This window comes from Oryzias latipes, chromosome 9 (genome assembly GCF_002234675.1).
Source record: "Oryzias latipes chromosome 9, ASM223467v1".
NCBI classification, from domain to species: Eukaryota; Metazoa; Chordata; class Actinopteri; order Beloniformes; family Adrianichthyidae; genus Oryzias; species Oryzias latipes.
In genome coordinates, this window is record NC_019867.2 from 8,853,390 (window position 1) to 8,872,662 (window position 19,273).

The 19,273-nt window shown below is 39.5% G+C and overlaps 1 protein-coding gene across 2 annotated transcripts; it reads right to left on the bottom strand.

Annotated features, from left to right (window-relative positions):
• Window positions 1-4,429: 4,429 nt before the first annotated feature.
• Window positions 4,430-18,647, bottom strand: ercc6l2 (ERCC excision repair 6 like 2). 2 transcript variants are annotated; one of them, XM_011478972.3, is made up of 20 exons: window positions 18,357-18,647; window positions 17,864-18,180; window positions 17,641-17,757; window positions 17,345-17,538; window positions 16,938-17,031; window positions 16,649-16,716; window positions 16,322-16,529; window positions 14,470-14,610; window positions 14,062-14,178; window positions 13,854-13,913; window positions 13,706-13,777; window positions 13,433-13,578; window positions 13,175-13,270; window positions 12,956-13,055; window positions 10,595-10,747; window positions 10,298-10,375; window positions 8,121-8,985; window positions 7,888-8,042; window positions 7,546-7,703; window positions 4,430-5,754 (listed from the first exon to the last, which is right to left on the bottom strand). In XM_011478972.3, the coding sequence occupies exons 1-20, from the start codon at window positions 18,382-18,384 to the stop codon at window positions 4,716-4,718; spliced, it is 4,206 nt and encodes a 1,401-aa protein (XP_011477274.1). In that variant the 5' UTR covers window positions 18,385-18,647; the 3' UTR covers window positions 4,430-4,715. The 2 variants fall into 2 exon arrangements, with proteins under 2 accessions (XP_011477274.1, XP_011477273.1); XM_011478971.3 differs by having other exon boundaries at window positions 13,854-13,973.
• Window positions 18,648-19,273: the final 626 nt, after the last annotated feature.

The following is a 19,273-nucleotide window of genomic DNA, read 5'->3' on the forward strand; positions in this document are numbered from 1 at the left end:
CTTCTCTGAGGGCTGAGCTCTCACATATGGCTAAGCTTTGCTTGCATAGCCTCACTTCAAGGCAAAGGGCCTTGCAAACATAAACAGTGGAGAGGCTGCAGCTGGAGCAGGGAGGCAGCCGCCTGCTTACTGAGACCTCTCCACACTAAACAGTGGATCAAGTGACGTACAGGCTTTTGGCAGGCCAACAGAGACCCAGGCGGCTCCGAAAAGCCTTTCTTCCGTACGTTTATAACTCCACTCTATCAATATTTACACCACGAGAAAACACGCAAGTTTCCACGTCTTTTGTCCAAGGGATCCCGAAAGTACGCCTCCCCACTGTGCCTGTGTGTCTCTGGAGCAGAGCTTAGAAAGAATAAATTACTTTTGAAAATATAATATTGTAATCTTTTTGGGGGGTTAGGCTCCACACAGGTGCTGAGAATAAAAAGTCAAAGACCTGAAAACAAGGATCCGTTTCTTTTGCAGTGTGAGTCCGTGCATCAGAAACCTGATTTGTGGAAGTGAGTGTTTGTGCGCATCCATGCCGCATCTCCTTTATGATGGGGCACAATGCAGAACGGAAAGGCCCAGGAGTCAGTGAATTAAACCAAATTACAGCTAACGGTTGCCTGGGTAACTGCACTGGAGTGAGGGGCAAATGTTGTGTAATTTCCTAATGGCAGCGGCGGTGGTGGGGCCATTTTATTCTTTTTCACATTTAGAGACCTCCGCTGCCTGTTACCGTAACAACAGGAGGGCTTTGGGCCCCTCCAGTGTAGTTGTTTGCAGGCTTAGTCACCCAGAAGGTTTTTCTTAATAAGCATCGGATACAAACTGCTGTTTTTCCCCACAAAAGCATCTGTGGATGTGGGTGACAAGTTCCTGCTTTTCTAATCTTTTACTTTACTAAATGTATGTTTTCAATGATTTGCTGATGTAAATGTCTTGGGAGCCAATTGCCTAAAAGTCACATGAGTGGGTGAGGCTTCTGCTTCAATCTGATCCTCAGATCTGGCCCAAAAGAATGAGATGCTCTGAACAGCAACTACACTTTTGTCTAAACTTTCACAAAGTCTTAAGTTTGTACAGCCAACTACGTACATTTTCCACATGTTGCAAGAATGAAAATTGGTCATACGTGGAAAAAGTTGTGGTCTTTGCGTGAAATTTTCACAGTTGTATCACGTCTGAACCACGTTAAAACCATGTACCATGTCAAAGAAAAACCTCTACATGAAAACAAATGTTTGGCTTGCAGCTACATCAAGGATAATAATGTCATCATAGGTACTAATTCATTAAAGAATTCAGAGCTTGTTTTGCACAAACAAGTACAAAAAGCTCAGTTTTAAGATCCCTACCATGAGCTGGTTCCTCATCAGTGACAGTGTGCAGACCGTCACAGCAGAACCAATGTTTAGAAACCTGAGCTAAAGGGTTCGGCTCAGCACGGATCAGCACTCATTCACAGCTTTTTGCAAACCGAATCAAACTGGGAGTCACATTCTGACATCTGTAAATAAACTCATGCATCCAGGATGTGTCTTCAATACTTCAAAAGGCTGTCCAGCAAACAACAGAATAACAGACGTGAAGGTTCTAGATGGAGGATGGAGAAATATCTGTTCTCCATAAGAGAACAATAATAACCCCTTTAGCTCTGCCTTGCTACAAAAGAACTGCACATTGTAAAAGGAAATTGTAAGATGGTGACATTTGTCCTTTCAATAAAAGAAATGTATGTCAAGATTTATTTGTGTTACAGAAATAACTTTTGGCGGTTAGGCTCTGGACCAATGACGTCTAGCGTGCTTGGGGTGAACTCGGACAATAGATGTACAAACGCCACAGCCTAGACGCTGCACTGCAAAAACAGGCCCCTTAGAAATAGGTCAAACATTCTTACCCCATTGGCAGATTCCTTTAAATAAACAAAAAAAAAATAGATAAATAAAATTCAGCCAAAGGGGTAATAAAAATGGTCTTACCAATAATTCTAAGATTATTTTGTCACTGAAAAACTTTGACACGATTATTTGTCTTACAGGACAGAAAATAAGACATTTTGTTTCTTGAAACAACATTTCCTTTTACTTTTTTAAGATTAATTCATTGAAGGTTGATGGTGATTAGTGCATTGCAAAGCATTGCTCCAGGTGGGGAATGGGGTGAAGATGGTCGGCGAACACTCTAGACAGCAGAGAGAAACAACTTTTTATGATTTTATAGGCAAAAATAGGATTCTTTTTTATCTAAAAGGAAAGGCGAGCAATTAGCTATTGATTTAGATGGTATAGGGTTACGTTAGGGCTGCACGATATGAGGAAAACTTGCGATATGCGATATTAGTGATCAATATTGTGATGACGATATAACTTGCTGTATATGAACAAATAACAAAACAACAAAAAACATTTCCATTTCACTGCAACAGTTAAATTTAAATAAGAGTCAAAATATCTTAAATTATTCTCCAAATGACCCTCGTCTACATAGGAAGCCAACATCTAACATGAAAGCTCCATCTGATTGGTCAACAACATCAAGGGCTCCATCTGATTGGTCAAATGCATAAATGGATTTATTCGATTCGTTAAGCAGTTCAAGCTGCCAAAAGATTGTTTTAGCACATTCAAGGTTTACCATTTATTGCGATTTTCGCCCACTGTTGCGATATGGATCTTGCACAGCTTGAAATCGCGATAACGATAAATTTGTGGTTTGTTGTGCAGGCCTAGGTGTCGTAGATATTCCTCATTCAAATTTTGTCAAAGCTTCACTTGTCACTTTAGTTTTAATCTGTCACTTTTAAATTTGACAAACTGCCTCAAAGAAAGTAGTATTTGCACCTTAGTACACCTGCGTGACGTCTTATCAGCTGCCAGTCATCTGCCAAGCCCCAATGAATTGTCAGTAAAATGCAAAACTCATCCACAATCTCACGTATTTCTAATCACAACCACTAAAAAGAAAAAAACAGATAAATAATTTGCAGATGAAACAGATTTAAGCAAAGAAAGGAAAGCGTTATGGCATTTTGGAAAACAAAGGCCTCTTTATTCTTCAGTGTGGGATTTCAACAGGTGTGACAAATGTGTGGCCTGACCAAAAGTTTGGGAGCAATCTGCCACCCAGAAGATGCACACACACACACACACACACTGGTTACTGACCTGGATGCTCTGTTGAGACATGCATTCCACTCACCTGTTCACTGATTTTTATCAGCACTTTCTCACCTCTGCAAAACGAAGCAGGCGCCAGTGCAGCTTTTTCCTGTTCTGCTTACAGCAATGCAACAACCAGGAGAGGTCAAACCCAAGCGGTCATCTTCAGGGTTCACTTTGCATCAAAGTTCTCAGTTTATTTTCTGTAAATAAAGACAATCATTCCAGCATCATTTGATGTAAACAAACAAAAGGCTAGAGTGCATGCTTTCAGGCTGCGATCCCTCTCAGCTGTCCTTCCACTTGTAGCCCCAGAAAATCCTCAATTGCTCATTGTCATTTCACTAATGGCAGAGCGGCTTTCACTGTGAAGGGGGCCTCTGAGGCACAACTGAGCAAAGCCACAGACCGCTCAGATTACAGCGCAAAGGGCTGCGGGGGAATTATGCCATGTACACTTTGTGAACCCTCTCTGGGAATGCGAGCCAGCGAGGGGTGCAGAGCGATTGAGACAGAATAGCCATTGGGGAGTCTTAAGTGATATCAGTGCAGGGTCAGAGGCAGATCTAAAGCAGCAGTTAGGCTGTTCTCTGATGACAAAACTGTGACAACAGATAGCTTTTCCTTTCCTAAACCTCACTTGCGTGAGAAGGAATAAACGAAAATCAGGAGTCATCACCAGCAGCAAAACAAGAATTTACAAGCTTCAATTATATTGAATTAATTTACATAAACCTTCTGTGAGTCAGAAAAAAGCAACACCTGTTCTTATTTTTTTGAATTTCAGTAAAAAAAAAAAAAAGAGAAGAATCCATGAAAAAAATGGTTTATGACAGTTAAAACCTTTCAGGTTTAGTTGATAAATGAAGTGTGAAAATCTGTAATTTATTCAAATGCAAAAGCCTAAAAGATGACGAATGTCAGAACTGGAAAAGTGGGTTTAGTGCCAAAACAACCAGTCCAGATGCTCAAAGGATTTAAACAGTATTTTTACACTTTTTTTTTAGTTTATTTTATAAAATTAAACAAAAGTTACCAGGATATATATAAAAAATAAACTTTTACAATTAATTAATTAAAATTCTCTAAAACTAAGGCCAGGTTTTGTAGTTTCTTTTCTACTTTTAGATTTTCAAACAAAATAATTACATTAAAACGGTTTTTACAACGACTTTATTTTGAAAAATTATTATATCATGACGTAGTAAAAAAAAATGAAACTACATATAAAACCGTTGCCTCCAGAAGCCAAACCTGGAAAAAGCAGGAGATAATAATCAGATTAACAAACAAGTTTTATTAAAAAATATAAAATTTCCTTAGACTCAGCCAAGGTAAATCTTAAAATCTCGGGTTAATTACAATTTTTTATTGGATTGATAATGATTGCTTTCCTAATGAATCGTAAACTAAGCAAATGGTGTAAACAGTAAAATAAAAAAATTCCAGGGTAAAACCTAAAACAATAAATACGTTAAAAAGAAAATATTTCTAGACAGGATTTCTTTTCACATTTCTGAAAACAGGTAACACAGAAAAAGCCAAAAGCCTTTCAGTAAAAAGTTAAAGATCTCCTTTTTTCCACAGGAACTTTTCATTCGTCTTCCAGAGACTCTTGCTCTCATTCTGTCCAGATTTCCTTCTGGCTGCTAGGTTGGTGTCGATACAAACTCTCTGGACTTCTTCTGGGTCTGTTAACCTGTTGATGCTCTCCTCATTGCCCTCATCCAGGATGTCCCATATGTCTCTGCGGGCTCCCTTTGGCGCCCGCGGCGGTCTGTGGACCTGCTCAGCAGTGCAGGGGCTTGAATCAGGATCGCCTGCTTCTCTTCCACCTGAAGGAGTTTTAGTCAGCTGCTGTTCCACCTTGGGTTTTGGTTTCAGTAATTCATCCAGAATGGACGTATCTCCTACCAGGTCGGTTAGAAAGGAGAACTTACTGGAAGTCCGGGTGGGTTTATGCTCCAGCTCGCCTTTCAGTGCCGCAGGGTTGGATGCTACGGCAGAGCTGAGGTCAGAAGAAGAAGGTGAATTTCTGTCTGTGCGGTTCAGGACAGCAGCAGCCGCCACGGACCCCAGACCACTGATGATGGCCTGATCCATGCCAGGACCACCCCCTGCTCTGTGGGCTCCAGAGCTGGAAACATTAGCTCTCTTTGTCCTCTTGGGTCCTCTGGCAGGGCAGACCTCCTGGTCGGTTAAGTCGGGGCTTGAAATGTTCGCCAGAGTTTGTAGTGCTTTCTTTTGTCCTTTCTTTTGCTTTCTGGGAGGTTCAAGGCCATCGTCTTTCTGGACGTCAGATCTATTTTGTGGCACAGAGACAGTATTTTGTAAACTTTGAGGTTTAGCTCCATCATTCTTGAGTCTTTTCCTGTCCCTCAAAGAGTCCTTCTGCGGGTCTTTTGGGATTGATGAAGAGGTGGCAGATGAGGTGGAGGAGAAGTTTTCTGTTATAATATTAGCAAGTTCAGGATGATTGAAGGACGTGTAATACTGTCGCAGCCATGCCAGTCTGTCAGCTGAACTTCTTTTCAGGATTTCTTCAGCAAACTGATGGACTGAGGCAAACGTGAACTTCTGTGCCATTTCCATTAGTTGTAACCTGGAGGCAAAGGACAATGACACAAAGAAAAGAGAGAAAAAGAGCTTTGTTTCAAGACAAATGGTCTGTCTTGCAAGAAAAACAACCGTATCAAGAGAGTTTTTCAATGGCAAAATATAAACAAATGTATTTCTTAAAATAAGAATTCTTGGTAATTTTACTTACCATTTTTCAGACATCCAATCTGGATGAATTACTGAAAGCATTTTTCTTACCCCATTGGCAGATTTTTTTTTGGCTTATCTCTGCCAAAATACCAGATTTTTTTTACTTATTTCTAATGGACCTGTTTTTGCAATACAGAAAGCCGTGACCCAGCATTATAAACCTGATAATGCTGAGTTACTTTAACCTTTATTAACACGGGCAAAACCAGCACACAATGGATTGGAATAAGTCATTAAAGTCTCACTCCAATCATCTTTTGATCCATTTTAAAAGCGTTCCCAGTGGTCTTTTAATCAAGGTTATGCCGTTTATAAATCAAAATAAATAAATATGTGTTGTTGTCTAGGACATAGTTTCTGCAGAGCTGTAGTAGTATGTTAGAAATTCACCTCTCAGTTGTGGGTGGGACCACAACCCTGCCCCTCTTCCCGTCACCCATAATTTTGAATATCCAGCCGTAACGTTTTGAGCCAGGTGCCAGCTCGGACGGGGAAAACAAAGACATACGTGGATCTATTTGTCTGCAAGTGGATGGATCGGAATGGACGCGAGCAGGGAGCTTGTGGCCCGCCCAGTGTAGCGTCTACGTCACAACTACAATCATTTTCCCAACGGCATTTTTTTCGTCTGCTCCTGATTCACAACAATGAATAAAGAAATATTCAGAAATACAATTTTGGGTTTACTTTTCCCAATATTTGTCGTCCATCATCAGACAAAGAACATGTTAAAAACACCAAAAACACCATTTTAATTGGAGTGGGTCTTTAAGCAGCATTTCTGTAACACCACACGCCGATATTTTGACATTCTGGGCAGAACCTAAGATGAATAGCTTAGGCTCATATCCAGACAGCAGTGTAGCATGAGGTGTTTTTCCTGGGCAGTCATCAAAACGCTGCTTCAACCAGACGAAGGAACCTAAATACTTTAGAGTCACTGGTGCTGCTGCAGCATGCTCATGTTCTTACCATTTGTGGCTTTCTCTGGAAAAACAATAAATAAAAGTAATGGCAGTAAAAAGCTGACGTGCATGTGGATTCAACTCATTAAACAGCAAGGTTAATTGAGGCGATATCGATGTAACTGGAGTGTGTGTTTTCACTGCGCGTTGAGCCTCTGGGCAGAGACCGGGTGAGACTGGAGCCATAAAGGTGTCTACCAGTCTGCGTATGAGTTCTGGGAGGGTAACAGCCGGAGGTGATGCAGTGGTTGTGTGTGAATACTGAGCGTTTGTGTGTGTCGGTGTGGGTTTGGATGCCCCGAGGCGTTCGTTTCTGCTCGGTCTCTGGAGGCCTGTGGTTGTGCAGGGGAAAACTCCTGCACTGATGAGCCTCATCATAACTGGATAATCTTTGGCACGAAATGGGTGGAAGGAAAAGCTCCGAGGTGGTCCGTGGCAAAAACACACAGTAAAAACACGCAGCTTTAAAAGGCCCAGGTGGGGGCGCTAAACACTGCAGCTTTGGTGTGTTTTGGCCTGCGTCCCAACACTGCCAGGAATTCCTGCAAATTAGCCGAACTCTGCAGTCCTTTTTCCTGGTCTCATTATCTTTACAGCCTAATTTCTTTTTTTTTTTCTGTTCACTGTCATTTAGATTATGGCCTTCTGCTTCTCACTACCTCTGTATGGCTTTGGGAGTCTCTCCGATGACAACAGTGGCGTGTCCTTTGCAGTGTGTACTTTTGCTGGAGAAGAGGACAGGATGGTCCGCGTTGGGTCTCTGCTCTGTGACGTTAGCAGGGCAAGGCGGTCTTTCTGGAAGGCTCATGGGCAGACTCTGGTGCAATCAAAAAAGGAGCAGCAACAAGCTCAGATGATCATCAGTCAAGTTTTAGGCATTTAAAACGGATTTTTAGCCAGGATTCACGGTTTGAACCACCTAAAAGCAACAGTTGGGACTCTGGCAGACACACCAGCTGCCTGAATATTAGCTTCAATTCATTACCATTAACTGCACTTACCTCCTGGGTACCAACTAAGTTATTGGCTGGAAGCTGCGAGTACATCTTGCGTTCAAACACATCCCGAACAGCAGCTCTACTGATTAGCTCTTCGGCTCTGCTTCCACCCACGACACGCTGATTTGAGTGAGAAAACACCACCTCCTGTACTCCACCTTTAAAAGAAAAACGAGTCATTCATGTTGGAATTGATTTGGTTCCAATGTATTCCCTATTAAAGCTTTGAATCAAACCTAGCACACAGTCGATGGTTCTATTCCTCTCTTTGGATGCTGGTGACGTCTGGTTTCTCAGACTTGTAAATGAAACGGCCTTTGGCCTCGATGCTCCTCTTGCAGTTGGATCAGTCGTAGGAATTGCTTCATCCTCTGAAGACGTGAATGTCTCTATGTCTGCTGTGTACTTAGATCTCGCCTTGTCCCTCACACTAGTACTTCGTCTCCTTTTGTTGTGGTCATGCTTGCCCCTCCCAATTTCTGCTCCTGTATTGTTTGAACTGTAAGCCTCCTTTTTGGGTCGTGTCTTTGCTTCCAGGTCCAAATCATCAGATTCATCCGAGTAACCCTGAAAGTGGTGCGATTTAGGAAGTAGTTCTCTATTTTTGTCTGCTTGCTCCCTTTCTGGTGAAGAGTTTATACCGCTCTCCTCAACCACTTCCACTCTTTTTTCTCTCATTCTAACAGTTTCCTCCTTTTCCTGAAAAATCTCATCTCTGCAGTCTTCAAATTTTCTCTCTGTGCTCCAATTTTTTAACCTGGATTCTGGAACATTCCTCATCTTTTGATCTTCGGCATCCTCTTCAGATGAAGTGTCTTCAGTTTCTGAGCTACTGCTTTTGTCTGGATTTTCTTTAGCCCCTTCGAGAAGCCTGGAGAAACCGTGCTGGAGGAGATTCATTCGACCAGAAGCTGTGCTAGCTTTCCCCAAGTTGCTGTCACAACTCAGGTTGGAAGCTTTTCCTTTAAGTACTTGTTTCTCCTCTTCCGTTTCGCTCCCACTACTGAAGTCCAGCACATCTCTGGAGGCCTCTAAGGCTTCTTTCCCCTTGGCTGCTTCATTATTAGACCCTGCAGCACCTGTCAGTGCATCACCAGGTTCCTGAATAAAAAAAAATGCACAAGTAATGCATTAGGAAAAAATCCAGTAACGGTTATGTTTTTTTTTTTAAACTCTCAATAAACCACAAAAACAAGATTGAAGAATTAACATATAAATGCAAGGATTGCATGAATGTAAATGATCATTATCTTAAAGACCCAATCCAATAAAATTGTGTTTTTGGTGTTTTTAACATTCTTGTGGCATTTTTCTCATAATGGAGGACATATAACAAACAAAATTAAGCTTAAAATTGTATTTCTTTATTCAAATCATTGTGACTCAGTTGCAGATGAAAAAAAATCGCGATTTGAAAATGAGCTTTTTTATTGGTCGAAAACCTGATGGTGAAGGCACAAGCCTCCTGTTCTGCTCCATTCTGATGCATCCACCTGTAGACGACTAGATCCATGTACGTCTTTGTTTTCCTTGTCTGAGCTGATATCTGGTTCAAAACTGAACAGCTGAACAGCTTTTTTGAAATTTTTGTTTTTGTTGAATCAGTTTTGGGGAAGCTGCAAGCTAGTGGGAGAGAGTGTAAAGAGAGCGCTCAGTTATGGGTGATGGGAAGGGGGGCATGGTTGCGCAGCCCCAACGTTCCTGCCCACAACGTGTAGGCAAAGTTCTTATGAACTACTGCCGCTCTGCAGAACCTATGTTATAGAAGACGACAGGTTTTCTTTTTTTATGTTGGCTCAAAACGGCATTGTCGTAAGAAAAAAAAAAAGACCACTGGGAAGACTTTTAAAATAGATCAAACAATGATTGGAGTGGGACTTTAAAAACCAAAACATTCTAATTTCACAAATGGTCAAATCTGAGATTCCCCAGAGGTTTTGAAGGGTTTGAGCATGTGCCTCCTTCAGCACATTTCCTCCTTATTTCTCGCAACGGTCACTGGACAGCCAGCTATGAAAATATTTTTAAGTTGCAAAAAAGACGTTATGAATGATTTAAAAAGAAAAAGTATATTAATGCCACCCAATGCTGTTTTAGACACTTGGGGATTTAATCCTAACATCACTACACTTGCCACGAGCCTACTATCTTTACCTATTTGAGAGGAACTATAGTACAACCTCCCTGACCAATCAAAAGTCACTTATGACAGAGTAAAGACGCTACAGTGAAATGTGGTTTGCCATTTTCAACAAGTCAAATGAGACAAGGCAGACATAATGTTCCTGGTTGATGGAAGTCCTCCTTTAAATGGGACCTATGAATGAGTGCTTCAATAGGGGGATGAGTTGTGAAAAAGCGGTTAGAAAAGGTCAAATGTTCTGAATCTTTGGACATCTACACAGATACTTACGCCATTCCCCTCTTTCTCCTTTTCATCACCACTGTGAGTTTTCGCTGTCATCACACCAGCCTCCACTAATCCTTCCCTCTGAAACAGAGGAAACACATTCAACACTTCAATAAAAAAAGATATCTTCTCGGCTGTCAGAACAATGCATAAATAGACATGAGTGTCCTAGGTAAAATCCAGATGTTGCTGTGTCTAGGTTTAGATTCTAGGCATGTCAGCAATTATCCACACTCATGGAGAGTGCGGCAACAGAAAACTTCGTCACTGGAAGAGTAAGAGCCGTGTTGGTTATCTAACCTCTAGAATCCTGCGGGTGAGGCAGGTCCCCTGGGTCTGCAGCCTGAAGAGGTTTTTGATCCCGAACAGTTCCCCTTTATAGACGCCGTGGCCTTGCACTGCTTCAAAATACCGCCTGGCGCTCTGCTCGCCAACCACCGAACACTGCAGTTGCTGTTGAAAAATCGAAAAAAGCCAAACTCATTCAACACAGAAATGTTTGCGTTTTTCGTCAAGTACATTCCCCATCATTACAGGACACACTGAGTAATTAACAGGGGAATAACTTTTTAGTTTTCATAATTATTCAATAATACAGAATTTAAAAGTATGGCTCATAAAGTTAAAAGGAAAAAAAGGGCAAGTGTCAACAAATGTGCTTTAAACTTTAAGTTTTTTTTTTTTTTTTACTTGTCCTGTCCAACAGCTAGGCAGGCAGATGAGAGTTAAACTTTAAGTTAAAGGGATATTTTAAAAAGTTACTAAGTAATTTGAGAGACTGTTTTTTGAGTATCAATAGAGTAAACTAAACATTTACTTTTGTTACTAACTGCTCTACAAGAATATTGTATGCATCTTTTTCTCATTAGAATCTAATTTCCACCTTCTAAATATGAAATAATCTGCATGTTTATTTTCTAAAGATTAATTACGAAGAAGTGCTTTCCTGAAATAAATACCGTAAATTCCGGGTTATAAAGCGCACCCGATTACAAGCCGCACCCACCTATTTTAACGTGCTTAAATATTTTTGTACATACACAAGCCGCATCAGTATACAAGCCGCTGCCTCGACAAAGCGCGTCCTGACTACCAGAGTGTGCATGGCTCATTACCACACTGTGGGCAGGTACTGGCCTTGTCTCAAGCTCATGTATCTAATTACACCCACATCTGAAACAGCATGGACCTCTATTCTGTTCACAAGTTCCTCAGTTATGGGTTTTTTTATTTGATTTTTTTTTATTTTTTTTAACTTATTGACAAACTAGGTATCATACATAAAATTACTAACAGTAACCATATAATCAACATTACATCCCTCAGTTATGATGAGGAAATTTACATCCGCGATCCCCCATTTCCCATGAGTCTTAGGGGCTAAAGGCGGGGCCAACGCCCGGCTCGCCACACTGTTGTTCGTGTTTAAGAATGAGCAAGGAGCAGCAGTGCATGGAGGGGTGAAAAGGAACAGCTCTCCTTCCACTTGTGTCGCGGCAGCATTATGGTACTAACGGGGCTGGTTAAAAAACATCAGTAAAATAGCGCGCGCCTCAGCGCGGCGCGTTCGTCAGAAGCTTCCTTTCACAACAAACACTTGTTGCTCCCCGGACGCCTCTGCGCTCCGCGCTCGCCAAGCGGGCTCCTTGTCTCCCCTTCCTATCCGAAAAGCTCACACGGCGGCTGTGAGCTTTTCAATGCAAAATTCCGCTCAGTCAGAAACCGTAAAAACGACCAAATGGATTTGTGTTTCCAGTCGTTTCCCGACAAAATAAAGGCTGATGTTATTCACACATATTTACGTGCAGCCAGCCGAGTCACTATGACTCAGAGGTAAATACACTTCTGAGCATGCGCTGTTCTCTCCGTCACGCAGCTGACCGGCATTTCCATTTACTGATGGGGGATTTTTTCACGCTGCTTTTAACGATTGCTTTTAACTTGAAAGCTTTATCATATTGTAGCGGCGATCAAGTGCACGTTGGGTCTAATGGCACCAAAGGATTCTGGGATGCGGCCGGGCATGCGTGTTTCTTTTTGTTGAACCATGACTGAAGTGTCTAAGACCTGAAGTGACCTCCATGCTGTTTGGCTGCTCAGAGGTGTGTTAAAACAAATGACTTGTGCTTGGTGGTGGATGGCGCATACAACACCATTCACCGAGCCCGAATGTACGTACATGGCGGCCGCCAATCAAATCCTGTGAGCCGCTACGCGCTCGGCTTGTAGTCCGGAAATAACGGTAATTTGTGATAAATTTTGTTATCAAAAAAAATAAACTGTTTATAAACATCAGGACCCAAGAAGTAAGATTTCTTTTTACTTGAAAAGATAAACAATTTCTTTCTGCATACAAAATACCAAGTTTTTCCTAAATAATAAAAAAAAAAAAACTTTTGCCATGATTTATGGAATATTTATATGTTTTAAATTATCTATGAATTTAGAAATAGAGTTAGGTTTTTTTTATACTAAAATACTTTTGCATTGCTTTTATTCTTATGATCCTTAAAGCAGCCTAACATCATCGCCACCTTAAATTTTGTTGTGTTCCTTTTTTGATGACAATAATCTCCTCTCCTCTGCTCTCCATGAGGTCCAGGGTAATCAAGGTAAGATTGTTTTTCTTATTATATCTCATCACAAATGACCTTTCTGTACCTGTTTGTAAACTTGTCTGAGGTAGATAATCTCTTCTACGGTCCCCAACGAGATCAGTCGAAGAACAGTAACATCCCTGCACTGACCAATGCGATACGCCCTGAAAACACACAGACATTCTTTGGTCATTCTTGCATAGAGCCGGGATGAATATCATTGACACGATTCCTACAGATATTTACAATGACTAAATAATTATTGGTTTAAAAAAGTATTTACCGGTCAATAGCTTGGAGATCATTGGCAGGATTCCAGGTGGGATCAAACAGCACCACTACATTAGCACCGACAAAGTTAAGCCCAAGACCACCTGCCCTAAAAAAAATGGAGCATAAAAATGAATTTTCTCTTTTTTTGGTTCAGAATAAACACCCATTTTTGATTATTTGTAACAAACTGGTTTTCTTGCAGATTATTCAAAACTTTGACTGTTTAACGAGTGTTTCTTTTTCCTTTTCTGCTTGATTTCTAACTTACATAGTGGAGACTAGGCACAGATTTACATGAGAGGAGCTGTTGAAGTCTTTCACTATCTGGACTCTGTCTTTGGATTTGGTGGTTCCGTCCAACCGGCTGTAGTCCAGACCCTCTGCCATGCAGTAGCTCTCCAGCACATCTAACAGCTGGCATGTAGAATAAACAACCACAGAAAAATGAGCATTTTAATAAACAAACACACATTTTTGGATAGATTATAAAATGACGTCAAAACCACTCTCCTAAAAAACCCACAACTGAAAAAAATGTCACCTTTGTTGACAGAGAGAAGATGAGCATTTTGCTTCTCTTTTGCAAATAGTATTTGAGTAATTTCTGCAGCACCTGAAAATGCAGAAACATGTTAATTCAAAAAAGAAATAAAAGAAAATACACAAGACTCAATCCTTTTATGACAGACCTTCATTTTTCCACTGTATGTTGGGTCGGAAAGAGCTTCGAAAGCTTCATTTCTGCATCTCTGCACAAAGTCGGGGAAATTCGGAAAAACCTTTGCACAAATAGAACTCACATACTTCTCCTGAGGAACACAAAACACTTGCATGCATAAGCGAAACTCAGGAAAACTGGTAAACATAATAATAAAAGCTGCTGTAATAGAAAAAAACCTGTTTTTTGCTGGTGCCAGGAGTGAACTGAAGCAGGGCAGCGTGGTTTGCAACTTTCCTCAGGATGGCCAAGTAACTGAAATAAAGTTCTTTAATCTGAGCCCCTTCGGAGTTTTTCTGGAACAGAGGAGAATTTCATCATTTAGTTTTCATTTTATAAATCGTAAAAATATTTCAGTGTAAAATATTTTACTTTAAACTTTATTAAGAATCAGTTGAACTTCAAAAGACTCAAAACATCTTCCTTTTGAGAATAAACTATGAATAAATGGCAACATTTTTTGTTATTTCAAAACCTACACTTTCAGCTTCCCAAAAATGCTGACTTTGTAAAATGTTTTTTTATTTTTTATTTTAAATTCGATTTTGACACAGGAAGTGATCAACTGTACTGTGACGTAAACTAACTTTATAGCAGCAGCTTCTGCGGGTTCGGCCGCTTTGACATTCACATTTGTCTGAAGATCTCAGCAGCAGAGTCACGTCCTCCGTGTCCAACACAGCCTGATACACAGCCTGCTGAAAGTCTGTTAGAGAGCAGTACACCACCTGTGAACAAACACCACATGGTAACACTTTTCATTTCAAGTCCTGGATTTGGCACAATAACAACAATAAAATGGAGGTTTTCAGATTTTTCATTTATTGTTTTTTATTATATTAGATTCAATAGAAAAGATAAGAATGAGAAGACTTTCAATTTTAAGTGACAACAGGTTGGCATAAGGATGTTTTTTTGAGGAAACACCTTGGAGTCGTAACTATTCTTTAATATAGTTTGAAAAAATCTGGATGATCCTATTTTCTAATGAAAATTATTTTTGTTGTTTTTTATATTACAAACTATTTGATACTTGCAAAGATTTAAAACCTTGTTTTTAGACATTCAAGATATTTGACCAGGTTTGACGTTGTTTTAACTTCTCTTTGCTCTACACCAGATAATGTTTGTCTCGTTGGGAGTTTGGATCTAGAAATAAGGAAATTAGGATTAAACTGAGACAAAAATCCTCCTGCTCCATCGTCTCGGCAGTAGAAAAAAAGGATTTAAAACTCAAATAAAGTCAAATTAAAATGTAATTCTTGGTTCAATTTTAAGAATGTTATTATCAAATTTAATAAATATTAGACTGCCATTCATTGTCATTCTTTTGGAAAGAATGTAGAAAAAATGTAGATCTATGTTCTAAGAATATGTGCTTGAATTGATTTTATAAGGATTTATTAAGATGGACCAACATGTAATAAGATCGTATTCTCATTTTGTTCACAATTTGTATTAAAATGAGTGCTTTTCATTTATTACACTAGTTTTTTGTCACTGTAATCAAAATGAACTACATTTAGGTACATAAGAAAACTCAAAAAATACAACCCATTTGCTTAGAACTGAAAAAAATACTTATTATTGCTTTTTTATTTTTGAATTGAACTACCCGTTTCTAGACTTTAATAGTATATTATAAGATTTCCTGTTAAGTAAAAATTACTAGCAATATGGACAGACCATTTCATTACTTTCCAGCAATTTTCTTCTTGAAATTAGTGTTTTTTTTTTAGCATTTTTAGTTTACCTCGCTTTGCAGTGTGTAACTTTAGGGTCCGGATACTGGCATCTCAGTCCAAAGGTTTACATAAAAGCCTTTAAACGGATGCAGCAAGGCAAACACATTTCTCCATCCTCTTCCTCATACTGACTGCCTGTTTAACTATTGGATACATTTTTAAATTTCCCACAAAAATGGGGCATCAAGTGATTTTCCGAGGTTCCAATATTTTTTTTTTGCTACTGTTGGGAAGCAACAAGGATTCCACAAGGCAGACGATTGGACATGTTCTGTTTGATAAAGCTTCTAAGGAATACTTAAGTGTCCCTCGTCCCTGTAATTATCATGCTGAAGTCTTGAAGTTGAGTCATGGCATCTGGCGTTAAAATCTTCTTCCTTTGAAACGTTTCGCCTCTCATCCAAGTGGCTTCAACCGTCCGATGAACCATCAGTCTGATGAAGCCACTGAATGAACCGTTGCAAAGAAAGAAGACTTAACTCCAAACAACGTCACCTGGATAAATAAGAACCTTCATCGGCATTTTGTGCTCAAGGCAAAGACTTAAGGCATCTTATGATGTAATGGGAACCTTTTTACATTTTGGTATATACAAATATGTAAGAAAAATATTAGGGTATCAGTTGATTGATGAGTTGGGAGTTTCTAAGAAACGGAAACCCATTAAAGTCTGTGTTCAAGTTTCTCATCTTACCCTGTCATCTTTCTTAGGCAGCTGTTCTTCGATCAGAGCTTTAGTTCTCCTCAAGAACCAGGGAGAAATCTTTTTCACCAGAGCTCTAACAGTCTTCCTCCCAGTAGCAAGGGCCCGTTTGGTTGCACTGTGCCTCTGACCTTGCTCAACTGGATCGGAAAACTTGTTCTTGAAATGTCCCAAGTTGCCAAGACAACCTGGAACGGCCCTAGTTAAAGACAAAAAATAAATAAATCAAGAAGTAATTCGAACATGCACGACGACTGCAACAGACAAATATAGTTTATACATTTATTTGTTAGTGTTAAGGTTTGTTGTTGAACCCACCAATCCATGACACACCAAAGCTCCTCCAGATTATTCTGTAAAATGGTCCCCGTGAGTCCAATTCTGACCTGAGGAAAACAAAAGAGAAAGTAATAGCAACCTAACGCACAAATCCCGATATTGCTGGTGTTGCTCACAGTAATAATACTTTGTGTTTTCACTGCATTTGTTCGTTTTCTAATTATTTTAAGTGATAAATACTCTAACAAACCTCAATGGATTTCTATTCATTCATGACTCAAGTAGCAATGCTGTCAGACGACGAACAACATGTCAAATATTCGCTCACCTTACATCTCAGGCCCTTCATGGCCTGAGTGATTTGAGAGTTGGGATTTTTTATCTTGTGGGCCTCATCAACAAACACAGCTGACCAATTTATCCTGCAGGTAGGACAGAGATGTATCTGTGTTTAGGTCAAAAGTCAAGCAGACACAATTCTATAAAGTCAGTTTTTGTGTACCGGTAACTGTCTTTTGACAGAAAATCTGTGTGGCTAAAAACACTAGCAACACTACAAAAACCCCACCAAAATAAGATTTTATTCGCTTCCAAAACTAAAAAAAATAATTGAAAACAAAGGTAGCTACACCTAGGAAATAAGAAAGTAGATGGGATCCGAAAAATATATAAAACCTGTGTGAGAATTGATTTAATATTTTAATAAAGCTCTTCTTTTTTTACCAAAATCCTTACATATTGAACTGATCCAGACAGAGTCGAAGAGTCTCGTAGGTGGTAAGAGCGATCTCAATGCGACCATTGCTGATCCGTGTCAGCTCCTCCTCTTTCCTCAGGCCATGGACCACAACGCAGTGGAAGTAACCCCACGTGTCCAATTCATCTTTCCAGTTATAAAGCACCGACAGTGGAGCCACAACGAGAAACACCTGGACAGGATCATTTAAAAGACATTTTAAAAAGCTAATAATGGAGCAATATTGATCAATAAATGTCCACCAAGCAGCATTTGTTTCAGACAAAAGTAATACTTTGTTTGAATTAGACTCCTTGGAGGGTATCTGACTTTGCAGAAACAGAGGCCGGTTGTTCTCTACATCCTCCCATGTGCCTGTTTTGTGCAGCACAGCAGCAAGAAAACCAATGACCTGGAGCAAAATAGGTGAAGGAAATCGTCATGCATCGCCACATTAAGATTTAACGCTTACATGTTTATAAATCTTGGTGATAGTTTTACAGCCTATTCCGCTTTACCTGAACAGTTTTTCCAAGGCCCATGTCATCACCGAGGATACAACCAGAGGAGCGGATGTAGTTCTTGTAAATGAATTTGATACCTTCCCTCTGGTAGTCTCTCAGGTATCTGTTGATAGTGAAGGGAACTCTGTCTTCATCACTTAAATTAAGGTGGACGAAGAAACTGGAGTCAGTAACACCACCGGGAAACACAGGCTTCTCCTGGCTCAGATGGCTGAACTCAGGCCTCATGATGCTTCCTCTGTCATCTTCTGCATCTTTGGTGAGCGCATCTCTTGAAGCCGGTGCCAGACAACAGTCAACTTCATGGCTTGCTGCAACAGAGAGCAGAAACCATAAATTATACACACACCACAAACTAAACTATTCTCTTTAGATTTACCTCAAAATAACTAAAAGCTTCTTTAATCAAATCTATACTAAACCTATAATCTAGGAAGAAGTTAAGCTGTAAAACGACAGAAATTCATAATCAGTTCTCCCTACAAACCTTCTTTGGCAGCTGAAGTTAAAGCCATCAGGATTCTTGGTTTGGGCTTCAGGAGGAGCAGCAGCCAGGTCGATTTACCTGCTTGCTAGCTAGCTAACTTAGTTTAGCAAGTATTCACGACATAACCGCTGTCGTGAAACTTTCGGAAACCCTTTTAGGTGCATACTTTTTTTTATACCAAACTATTTAAAGACTGTCAAACATTTGTATCTATTTTAACAAACCAAAAACCACAAACATATGGCAAAACCGAGCGCCGTTTCACTGAAGCTTCTTTGTTTTTGTAGTTGAGCAGTCGGCACGGCACTTTCTAAAGATTTCTATTTGTTTTTATATAAATGTTTAAAAAATATATATACACAGATACTCATATGTATATATACTAACCAAATAAAAAAATACAAAAAAGTGTTAAATTATGACATTTTATCTGCATTATCTTATTTAAAAAATTGTTTTAGATGAACATGTAGCGAAAGTGCTGGACTCAATCGACAGTTCAGTGGTATTATCTTGTGAACTGAAGTGATCATTGTGATTTAAAAAATCTCTTTTTCAATCGCTTTATTGAAAAAAAAAACTATTTTAAAGGAAGAACGGCTTTGTGTTTTTTATATTATTAAATTGCTTTTCATTGCTTTTCAAAAGCAAGCATTCATTTGGTAAATAAAGCAAACAAACACGTTAAGTCGAATAAACAATCCTATTTATCGTATTTTTCAAATAAATTGTTTGTTATTTCTACATGAATAAAAACGATAATTAAATGTTTCAATCTATTTTGTTTAAGGTTTACCTTAGCTGTAATAGGCTGCTTAAATATTTAATTACAATATCAAAAACAACAACAAAGATCATCGTACTTACTTTTTTGTTTTTGTTTGTTTGTTTCCTGCAGAGACGTTTTTTATTTATTT

What these genes read in the sequence shown, in the direction of transcription:
- ercc6l2 (XM_011478971.3), bottom strand. Translation starts at nt 18,384, where the DNA reads ATGGCTTTAACTTCAGCTGCCAAAGAAG. An exon ending in AGGAGTCTAATTCAAACAAA is followed by an intron (nt 17,539 to 17,640) that starts GTATTACTTTTG and finishes GATCCTGTCCAG; the next exon opens with GTGTTTCTCGTTGTGGCTCC. An exon ending in TCACCCGCAGGATTCTAGAG is followed by an intron (nt 10,376 to 10,594) that starts GTTAGATAACCA and finishes CCTCTGTTTCAG; the next exon opens with AGGGAAGGATTAGTGGAGGC.